This window comes from Nerophis lumbriciformis, linkage group LG13 (assembly GCF_033978685.3).
Source record: "Nerophis lumbriciformis linkage group LG13, RoL_Nlum_v2.1, whole genome shotgun sequence".
NCBI lineage: Eukaryota > Metazoa > Chordata > Actinopteri > Syngnathiformes > Syngnathidae > Nerophis > Nerophis lumbriciformis.
The window spans coordinates 23,763,062-23,774,868 of NC_084560.2; the positions used below are offsets into that span (position 1 = coordinate 23,763,062).

Below are 11,807 nucleotides of genomic sequence, written 5' to 3' on the forward strand. Positions count from 1 at the left end.
GCTCCCTCCCTATGAGTGCTGCCAACATACACACCAAAGTGCAGGACAAGCCTTGAACGGAAAGGGCTTTTTGAGTCGTGAGCCACATTTGGTTAAAAGAATTTGGCCTGGGGCCGGCCTATCTATTTGTATTTATGTGTAATATATATATATATATATATATATATATATATATATATATATATATATATATATATATATATATATATATATATATATATAAATAATGGAGATATACAAAAGGAATAAGCGGTAGAAAATGGATGGATGGATATATAAATTAGGCAAAAAGAGTCGTATCCTACACTTTTCTTTTGTAAAGTAAATCTGTCCAGCAAATTTGGGCCTCTACATCAACAATATCATTTGCCTAAGTGGCTGGACAGGATAGATTATAAATAAATAGAATAAAATAAAATAAATGTTTTTGTACTTGGGACGTCCCATGGACCTGATTGTGGACCCTGGCGGGCCGGACCCGGTCGGTAATTTGGGGACCCCTGGTTTAACACGTTTATCTTTATTCTAGTATTGGTGAAAACATGATTCTTTTGTTTTGTGTCTCACATTGTTGCACATGTCACTTCTTCCCTTTCTTTGCTTTTGTCTTGCGCTCTCTGGCCTCCCCTTGTTTCCTTGCCACAGTGTTCCCTCCAGGCTTCTGAGTCATCTGTGTATTTCCAATGTGGTCGCACGCAACCCAATGAGCCCAAATCCACATGTAGCATCAACCTGCCAAACAGTTAACCCTTGACTCCGACACTGACTTTAAAATATACAGAACCTTGAAAGGCTACTCATTTAAAAGTTTTTACTGTACGTAATGTACACTGATATGGGCAGACATTTAGTTCTTGATCTGGCATAAAATTCATGGTGTTTATATATGCTTACTATACAAACTTTCTGAAATGTGCCATTTTTTGATCGTGAACAGAGGAATCTATCCTGACACAGATGTCAAAAAAGCTTTAAAAAAAGTCAAATAAATTACAACGTGCCTGCCAGATATGTTGACTATCAATATTTGCATTTGAAAATAAGGGTAACCTTCCAGAAAATCTGGGAAATTTTCCGAACAGAATACCATCTCAACTCTTGAAATAGTTCCTCTGACAAAAGTCAAACACGTATTAAAGTGCCAGATATGTATGTATGAAAATAGGGGACACATTCCAGAAAATATGGGAATCATTTGTAAAATAAGAGAACCTTAACAAAAAATAAGGGAAAACAATTCAAATTTTGCCACCAGAATACAGCTCCTCTGATAAAATTAAAACAAATAATAAAATGCTCTATATGTATATGTGGTAACATTTTGTCACGCTTGTCACACCAAGCTGGGCCTTATTTTGATTTTATTGGTAATTTTCTGGGTGTAGTTTTAGTTCCTGTCTTGCGCTCTTATTTTGTGGTTTTTCGCTTCCTGTTTTCCCCTTTCCTGCAGCAGCTGTATGCCAGCCTTGGAGCACTTTTCCCCTCACCTGTTTTCTGTTTGTAAGTAGCACTATATAAGTTGAACTTGCGCCACCATTTGGTTGTCGGGACATTATTCACTGGTCACTATAGACCAGGGGTCGGCAACCCAAAATGTTGAAAGAGCCATATTGGACCAAAAATACAAAAAAAAATCTGTCTGGAGCCGCAAAAAATTAAAAGCCATATTACATACAGATAGTGTGTCATGAGATATACATTTAATTAAGAGGACTTAAAGGAAACTAAATGACCTCAAATATACCTACATATGAGGCATTATGATGTAATATGTACATATAGCTAGCCTAAATAGCATGTTAGCATCGATTAGCTTGCAGTGACCAAATATGTCTGATTAGCACTCCAACAAGTATAACATCAACAAAACTCACCTTTCAACCTTAAAAGTTTGGTGGACAAAATGAGACAGAAAAAGAAGTGGCATAAAACACGTCTTAGAAAGTCGGAGAAAGTTATGCATGTAAACAAACTACGGTGAGTTCAAGGACCGCCAAAATTAGTAGGACAAAACGGCGCTCGCCAAATACTCGAATCAGTGAAGCATGTTTAATATAAACAGTGTGCTTTATAACAATTAGGGAGGTTTGTGTCATGTTTGTCCTCCTACAGAAACCATATTAAAACAAAAAATAGATTTTTTTCCCCTCATCTTTTTCCATTTTTCATACATTTCTGAAAAAGCTCCAGAGAGCCACTAGGGCGGCGCTAAAGAGCCGCATGCGGCTCTAGAGCCGCGGGTTGCCGAACCCTGGTATAGCATGTTCTATATGTTATAGTTATTTGAATGACTCTTACCATAATATGTTACGTTAACATACCAGGCACGTTCTCAGTTGGTTATTTATGCCTCATATAACGTACACTTATTCAGCCTGTTGTTCACTATTCTCTATTTATTTTAAATTGCCTTTCAAATGTCTATTCTTAGTGTTGGGTTTTATCAAATAAATTTCCCCCAAAAATGCGACTTATACTCCAGTGCGACTTATATATGGGTTTTTTTTCCTTCTTTATTATGCATTTTCGGACGGTGCGACTTATACTCCGAAAAATACGGTATACCTGTCAACATTTGCATTTGAAAGTGAGGCAAACTTTCCGGAAAAAAAGGGAGAACTCAAAAAAATTAGTAAAATTCTGCCACCAGAATACCAGTGCGCGAATGTAGCTCAAGTTCCCATCGCTGTCATGTTGGTCTACTCTACTTCGTTAGACAGCAAACCAGTTAAGACAGAATCAACAGCGCCTCTGCTGGTTGCAGCCAAGTAGTGCACTCCATTTTAATTTCTGCCAGGGTTCAACCCTTCGGAACATTCTCCTGGTTTTCCATTAAATTCATCTATCCACATTTGTGTCAAGTATTAGCATCATTCTCCAAACCAACAAACAATAACTGACGACTTTGTGCGCTCAATGTTGGCAAAAAAAGACAAATACTTTCTTACTATTACTTATTTGTTTTTTTGTTTTTTTTAAAGCTGACATTGATTTATGAGCTGGTTTAAGGAATGCTTTATATACAACATGGCTGCAATATGGTCAGACTCTTTTGTAACTGATACATATGGCTTGCATTCTTGGGTTACAGTGGTGGTGAATATTAAGTACAGTCTTTACTTTTTATTACTTAGTATTTCAAACAATAATAACACATGTTTGGTTTCACTGTACGTATGTATGTATATACACTATATTGCCAAAAGTATTTGGCCACCCATCCAAATGATCAGAATCAGGTGTCCTAATCACTTGGCCCGGCCACAGGTGTATAAAATCAAGCACTTAGGCATGGAGACTGTTTCTACAAACATTTGTGAAAGAATGGGCCGCTCCCAAGAGCTCAGTGATTTCTGTCATAGGATGCCACCTGTGCAACAAAATCCAGACGTGAAATTTCCTCGCTCCTAAATATTCCAAAGTCAACTGTCGGCTTAATTATAAGAAAATCGAATAATTTGGGAACAACAGCAACTCAGCCACAAAGTGGTCGGCCACATAAACTGACAGAGATGTATACGGAGTAATTATGGTGTGGGGTTGTTTTTCAGGAGTTGGGCATTGGCCTCACCAATGTGCTTTTGGAAGAATGGTGGAAAATTCCTATAATCACACTCCGCGACCTTGTGGACAGCCTTCCCAGGAGAGTTTAAGCTGCAATAGCTGCAAAAGGTGGACCGACATCATATTGAACCCTATAGGTTAGGAATGGGATGGCACTTCAAGTTCATATGTGAGTCAAGGCAGGTGTCCAAATACTTTTGGCAATATAGTGTATGTACGGTAAAAACGACTTTCACTTATACTGCATTTCACACACTTCCTAGCTGCTTGATGCAGGCGCCACTATTGTGATATCCTGATTGTTGATGGAACATTTCATCTTGGCATAACATGACGATACTCCACGAGATTACCGGAGAACATGCTGGTTATTTTTCCAAAAGAGTGGAAGCGAGGTATGGATGTTGGTCCACCTCCGATTTGTTTGAATTTAGAAACACATTTCCCCATAATAAATGATCTGTTCAGGGGTCAACCTTCACTAACTTTACAAAGCATGTTTGTCAAGTATGCTGTTGTATAATCACACTACTGAATTACTCACCTATCTGATGCAGTGTTTGAGGAAATGTCCAATGAGTCGGTTAACCTTCTGCGTCAAGCTTTTAACATGAAGTCTCGAAAAAATATAAAAAGAGGCTATCTGTCTTAAATTGAGTATACTGTAGATTTATTCCCAGTTAGGCATTTGTGTTCTTTTTGCTGATTTTAATTGTAAATGCTAAATTTTTTTTATCTAACTTAAATGGGAAGTAGTTCGATGGCGCTATCTGCAGAAGGAAAAATAGCGCTGCAGTTATGTATCCCGCGGCGCTGTCTCAAAAGTCAAGTCTCTCAACAAGATGGTATGACGAGACGAAATGTTTCTTACGTTTAGTAAGTACAATACTGTGTACTTTATAGAGGTGGGGGAAATAACCGATTTTTGGATGCATGGACAGTTATAAAATTGATTAGTAAACGTCGATAATCGATTTATTTATTGTAAATGAAGTAATGCAGACAGTTCTAATATTTGGCTGACTGCAGCGAGCCACCTCACCAAGAGAACTGACCAGCTCCGTTATTTTAGGGCACTTATGTTCCAGTTTTGCACACATTTCCATTAATTTAATAAAAGGGGGAATTAACTTAACTGTTTCTTATTACAAATGCACTGTTTTTTTTTAATAATGCAAGTAGAGATGTCCGATAATATCGGACTGCCGATATTATCGGCCGATAAATGCTTTAAAATGTAATATCGGAAATTATCGGTATCGGTTTCAAAAAGTACAATTTATGACTTTTTAAAAAACGCCGCTGTACGGCGTGGTACACGGACGTAGGGAGAAGTACAGAGCAGTTGCGTCTCCCAGTCATACTTGCCAACGCTCCCGATTATCCTGGGAGACTCCCGAATTTCAGTGCCCCTCCTGAAAATCTCCCGGGGCAACCATTCTCCCAAATGTCTCCCGATTTCCACCCAGACAACAATATTGGGTTCATGCCTTAAAGACACTGCCTTTGCGTGCCGGCCCAATCACATAATATCTATGGTTTTCCCACACACACAAGTTAATGCAATGCACACTTGGTCAACAGCCATACAGGTCACACTGAGGGTGGCCGTATAAACAACTTTAACACTGTTACAAATATGCGCCACACTGTGAACCCACACCAAACAAGAATGACAAACACATTTCGGGAGAACATCCGCACTGTAACACAACATAAACACAACAGAACAAATACCCAGAACCCCTTGCAGCACTAACTCTTCCGGGACGCTAGCTACAATATACACCCCCCCCCCCCCCCCCGCTACTCCCTCCCCCCCACCTCAACCCCACCCCGCCCACCTCAACCTCCTCATGCTCTCTCAGGGAAAGCATGTCCCAAATTCCAAGCTGCTGTTTTGAGGCGTGTTAAAAAAAATAATGCACTTTGTGACTTCAATAATAAATATTGCAGTGCCATGTTGGCATTTTTTTCCATAACTTGAGTTGATTTATTTTGGAAAACCTTGTTACATTGATTAATGCATCCAGCGGGGCATCACGACAAAATTAGGCATAATAATGTGTTAATTCCACGACTGTATATATCGGTATCGGTCGATATCGGAATCGGTAATTAAGAGTTGGACAACATCGGAATATCGGATATCGGCAAAAAAGCCATTATCGGACATCTCTAAATGCAAGGGATAAACGCGTATTTGGTGAAACGACAATACATTTAAAACTGCATCAATATACAAAAATTAAAGATGCATAAATAATCGATTTTTAATCGAATCGTAGCTCCTGAATCGTAATCGTAATCGAATCATGAGGTGCCCAAAGATTCCCACCTCTGGTACTTTATGCCTGTTATTGTTTCTGAAAGGGGAACTGCTTTTTTGGGGGGAAATTTGCCTACTGTTCACAATCATTATGAGAGACATGACGACGAATGGATTTAAAAAAAAAAAAAAAAAAGTATTTTAAATACTAAACATGTCCACTTACAATGGAACCTGTGGGAGCTGTTAAATTCTGCCTATAGAGCTATTAAAAATAATCCAAACATCTCCATGAAGGTTTATATACATGATCTAATTTTTATTGTCTTCATCACTGAGTACTACTTACTGCAGATTTTATGGGAGCCAACAAACATAATAAAACATCACATACTGTACAATGTCTGCTGTCATCAGGATGCCGACTGCTAGGATGTTCATATATTCCCATTTAGATAAAGAATGTCTCATATTCCTTGCGGAAAAAAAACGGGTGGGAGCAAGCGCTATTTGTGTCGCCCTTGCCAGTTCCAGGACCTAAATCACCGTCAAAGTGTCCCAACTTGTCGGATTATATCCTCCTCCATCTACTTTTCAGGTGAGAGGCATGATTTATGATCTACAATAAACTTACAGGAAGCGAGGAAGCAGCAGATGACTCGATGATGTAAACATAGGCACACAGGAATCAATCAATCAATCAATGTTTATTTATATAGCCCTAAATCACAAGTGTCTCAAAGGGCTGCACAAGCCACAACGACATGCGCGGTTCAGCGCCCACCTAAGGGCAAGGAAAAACTCACAACCCAGTGGGACGTCGATGAGAATGACTATGAGAAACCTTGGAGAGGACCGCAGATGTGGGTAACCTCCTCCACCTCTAGGGGAGACCGGATGCAATGGACGTCGAGTGGGTCTGACATAATATTGTGAAAGTCCAGTCCATAGTGGATCTAACATTATAGTGAAGTGATCACATCGCCGCTATAAATAGCTTCTAATAACAATATCACTAACACTTGGTTGATATTCCAATCACGAAATGTAAATGGAGTATTTTTTGGCGCTTTTTGAATGACTATTTTTTTGGATTTTATGGACGGAATAGTGGCGTTCCCATTGGCTTTGCTGTAAGTGGACTTTTATTGTGCTGAAAATGAAATGTAATTGTACTTATGCAATGACGATAAAAGTTCCTTCCTTCCTCCTTTCAACGTCAACATGTTCTAAGCAGCCGTATTTTTTGGTCCAATATGGCTCTTTCAACGTTTTGGGTTGCCGACCCCTGACTTAACTGCTACACAGGTTTGTTTGACCTTGTTTACATAATTACAATTATCAAATGACTCATTTGATTTTATTTTTAAGTAAGATAAAAGTTAGGACACTGGTATCCACAAACTGTACCCCAAATGTTGTATTTTTCAACTTTTTGTTCAACATTACACTAAAGTATGCATAGAGTATTTTTATTATATTACTAAGTGTGCCACAGAGTGAACATGGCGTGTGCATCTCAAGTGGAAATAATGCGTGATGTGTACATGAAACTCAACCTTAGCCGTAACAGTACCCCTCAATATGTGTGTGTGTGTCAGCTGATATGACATTGTTCTGTCAGGTATGTTCCCTTTGTGTGTTTGTGGGACAGAAAGTGCTGTTTACTTCGATGATGCACGTGGTCGCCATAGAAACAGGAGAGGCTGATTAATGTGAAATGTGCAAACGGGACAAGCCTGCACACACACAAACACCTGGCACGCATTTATCAGCCTCTATGAGACATTCTTACGCACTCACCTGACCCATGTTCTGAACATGGTCCACGCCCTTGCACATACATAACACACGCTTACATGCCGAGGGGCCTGAGCAGGGAGGAAGCTGCTATCTCGCTGTTGTCTACAGCTGGACGTCATCTCTGATTACAGAGAAACTCCCTAAAAACGTCACTTTTATCCACACTTTGACATTGTCCTGTACGAAACTAATAAAGCACACACCCACACGCAGACCGGCACGCACACACACTTCTCCTGTTTCAATGTTGACACCCACTTGGCCATGAGTGAGCTTGCACAAAATGCTGTACTAAACAAAAGAAGTGTGTGTGTGTTTTTGTACTGGACTTCCCCTTTAATGGTGTGTCGGCTATTGCTAAAGGGAACCGGTAGAGCCACACTGGCCTCCATCCATCCATCCATCCAACATCAATACAGTACAGTACTTCTACACTCACTGGCCACTTCATTAGGTACACCTGCTTAAAGTGCCTCCACTGGGAGGACACCAGAGGATTCAGTGGAGGTGCAGCAGCTTGAAAAAGTCAAGTAGTTTTTACATTTGTTTTACATGCTACACTAAGTTATAATGGGTTCAGAGGAGGTGCAGCATCTTAAAAAAAAGTGCAGATTTAAAAAAAAAAAAAATGTTTTATGTTGTCCACTAAAGTATAAAGTGTTCAGTGGAAGTGCATTAGCTTGAAAAAAGTCAAGATTTTTTTTTTATGTTGTCCAGTAAAGTATAAAATGTTCAGTGGACGTGCAGCAGCTTGAAAAAAAGTCAAGATTATTTTGAGGTTTTTTTTATGTTGTCCACTAAAGCAGTGGTCCCCAACCCGGTACCGGTCCGTGTATCGATTGGTACCAGGCCGCACAAGAAAAAAAAATAAAAATAAAATAAAATAAATATATATATATATTTATTTATTTTTTATTAAATCAACATAAAAAACACAAGATACACTTACAATTAGTGCACCAACCCAAAAAACCTTCCTCCCCCATGTCCCCATACTCATTCACACTCATTCGCACAAAAGGGTTGTTTTTTTCTGTTATTAATATTCTGGTTCCTACATTATATATCAATATAGATCAATACAGTCAGCAGGGATACAGTCCGTAAGCACACATGATTGTATTTCTTTATGACAAAAAAATAAATAAAAAATAAAAAATACCAAGGATCTGGGTTCGATACCCGGGCTCGGGGGATCTTTCTTTGTGGAGTTTGCATGTTCTCCCCGTGACTGCGTGGGTTCCCTCCGGGTACTCCGGCTTCCTCCCACCTCCAAAAACATGCACCTGGGGATAGGTTGATTGGCAACACTAAATGGTCCCTAGTGTGTGAATGTGAGTGTGAATGTTGTCTGTCTATCTGTGTTGGCCCTGTGATGAGGTGGAGACTTGTCCACGGTGTACCCCGCCTTCCGCCCGAGTGCATCTGGGATAAGCTTCATGGATGGATATTCCAAGCATTTCTTTGTTTTTTTCAAAAAATACATATTTGAATATCTGCTTTTCCTTTGACTTACAGTATGATTTTGAAGAAAGTTATCCATGATAATCAAATGTGTACGAAATTGTGGGAAAATATGGGGCAATAATCTTGAGGTAATTACACATTTATACATACACAGTATAATGACTGTTACAATCGGCCCTTTGAAGGCAGCCGTGACTGCGATGTGGCCCTCAATAAAAAGGAGTGGTGCATGGCGCAGCAGCTTGAAAAAAGTTAAGAAGACCTCTTTTGTTTTGTTTTTTAAACCTGCATAGGCTGAGCGATTCAATCCAATTTTTTACTCTGACATTTCATTCTCAATATTTTTTATTCACTTGTCTTGATGTTCTTATTTCCTATTTATTACAAACAATTCTCATTTTCGTGCTTATTAAATACTGACTTGAACTTTAACCTTTAAATAGACCCCCTTTTAGACCAGTTGATCTGCCATTTCTTTTCTTTTCTCCTCTGCTCCCCCCTCTCCCTTGTGGAGGGGGAGACACACAGGTCTGGTGGCCATGGATGAAGTGCTGGCTGTCCAGAGTCGGGACCCGGGGTGGACCGCTCGCCTGTGCATCGGTTGGGAACATCTCTGCGCTGCTGACTCGTCTCCGCTCGGGATGGTGTCCTGCTGGCCCCACTATGGACTGGACTCTTACTATTATGTTGGATCCACTATGGACTGAACTCTCACAATATTATGTCAGACCCACTCGACATCCATTGCATTCGGTCTCCCTTAGAGGGGGGGGTTACCCACATATGCGGTCCTCTCCAAGGTTTCTCATAGTCATTCACATCGATGTCCCACTGGCGTGAGTTTTTCCTTGCCCTTATGTGGGCTCTGTACCGAGGATGTCGTTGTGGCTTGTGCAGCCCTTTGAGACACTTGTGATTTAGGGCTATATAAATAAACATTGATTGATTGATTGATTGATTATTAGTGCTGTTAAACGACTTACTTTTTTAAAAATTAGATTAATCACACTTATACATTTTGATTAATAACAGTAAATTATTTGCGTAATTCAAATCATCTTTAAAAAAGAACCCATTATTTTAACCCAAATGCAATCTTACTGTCATATTTTCCTGAGGGAATTCTCCTGAAGGAATCAATAAAGTACTATCTATCTATTTATATTTTCATTTTTTTTTCAAGCTAACAGTTCTATTAATGTATAAAGTCCTGTATTTTGAAGCAAAATGTACATGTCTCTAGAGAGTTTTTGAAGATGTCCAAGATGCTCTCGGCTTCATGCAATCATACTCCAATTGATGGCTACATTTTTATCACATCACTCGCTTTGTCCAAAACTATGGTAGAAATGTTGTTTTTTTGTCAAACATTTAAGTTGAAAGTCTACTCTTTAATCACAAGTACCTCACTTTAGTTCACATACAATGAGGTGATGTATGAAGGCAAAAACCTTTTTTTTTATAAATACTTGGACTAAAATGAGCTTAAAGACAATGTGGCCGCCACACCCATTGAGGCCCAAAAAAATGGCACAATTTGGGCCATCATCATTCATCTTCCTACTGATGAAGATGAGGAGTTTGTCTTTAGTCTGCCTGCTTGGTTGCCAGATGAGCATGCAGATAGACTGACACACACACACACACACACATATATATATATATATATATATATATATATATATATATATATATAAATATATATATATATATATATACACAAATAAATACACATTCATACATACATATATATATAAATATATATATATATATATATATATATATATATATATATATATATATATATATGTATATGTATATATATATATATATATATATATATATATATACACATATATATATATATATATATATTTATATGTATATATACACACACTATATATATATATATATATATATATATATATATATATATAAATCTAAGAATTAAATCATTACCTTGTGTATTTGCACATCCAGCCAGCAAGCTTCCCACGAGCAGAATCCACAGGTATGACATCATTGAAACACTGCGTGCGAGTGGACCCTCTTCTGCTTGCTGATCCTGGACAATAAAGGCAGCGTGTGAAGGTTCGATTGTGTTCGGTGTGTGTGCGTGCGTGTGTGAGTGCTCTGCTGTCTCCAAGGTGCTCAGATGTCTGTGTCTGGCGAGGATCTTTTGTCTGAGAGTGATGGGTCGTTCGCAAACGATCTGGCTTTATAAGTTAACTCCGAAGTTGACTCTTTTGTTTTGAACGATATACACCCACTGAGCCCAATCATGTAAATCAAGCCACATTGATGATATATAATTCTAATTATATTTTTACATTTGATATTGATTTATTGTATTTTGTAATTCCGCCCCCAAATCAAGTGCCGATCAGGAGCCACGGCTCTTTTGGATGGAGAATGTCAGAAAAGCCGAATCCCTATAAAATGTGGAAATTCTCTTAAGGTGGGCGTGTCCTTCAGTCCCCTCTCACTGGGTGCACATGGCGATGCAGACTATGCTAAAACCGGCTTTTTTATACTCAAGACATACCCTGGACGCTTTTTCCACTTTAATAAACCCCTACAATATCAAAATAAAACCTTGTATTATTATAAGTCAATGGTGGTTGTCGGTGGAAAAAACGCACCGTTTTCGGTGTATATATTGGGGCAGTATTTCTTGTCTTCAGCTCTGGAGTGTTATAAATAC

The 11,807-nt window shown here is 38.8% G+C and overlaps 1 protein-coding gene across 1 annotated transcript in view; it reads right to left on the minus strand.

Annotated features, from left to right (window-relative positions):
• LOC133613723 (uncharacterized) overlaps positions 1-11,306 on the minus strand; it is a 48,201-nt gene extending 36,895 nt beyond the window's left edge. The window contains exon 1 of the mRNA XM_061971465.2: positions 11,063-11,306. Within this exon, the coding sequence (XP_061827449.1) occupies positions 11,063-11,126 (64 nt within the window). The 5' untranslated portion in view covers positions 11,127-11,306. The remainder of the gene's footprint in view (positions 1-11,062) is intronic.
• Positions 11,307-11,807: the final 501 nt, after the last annotated feature.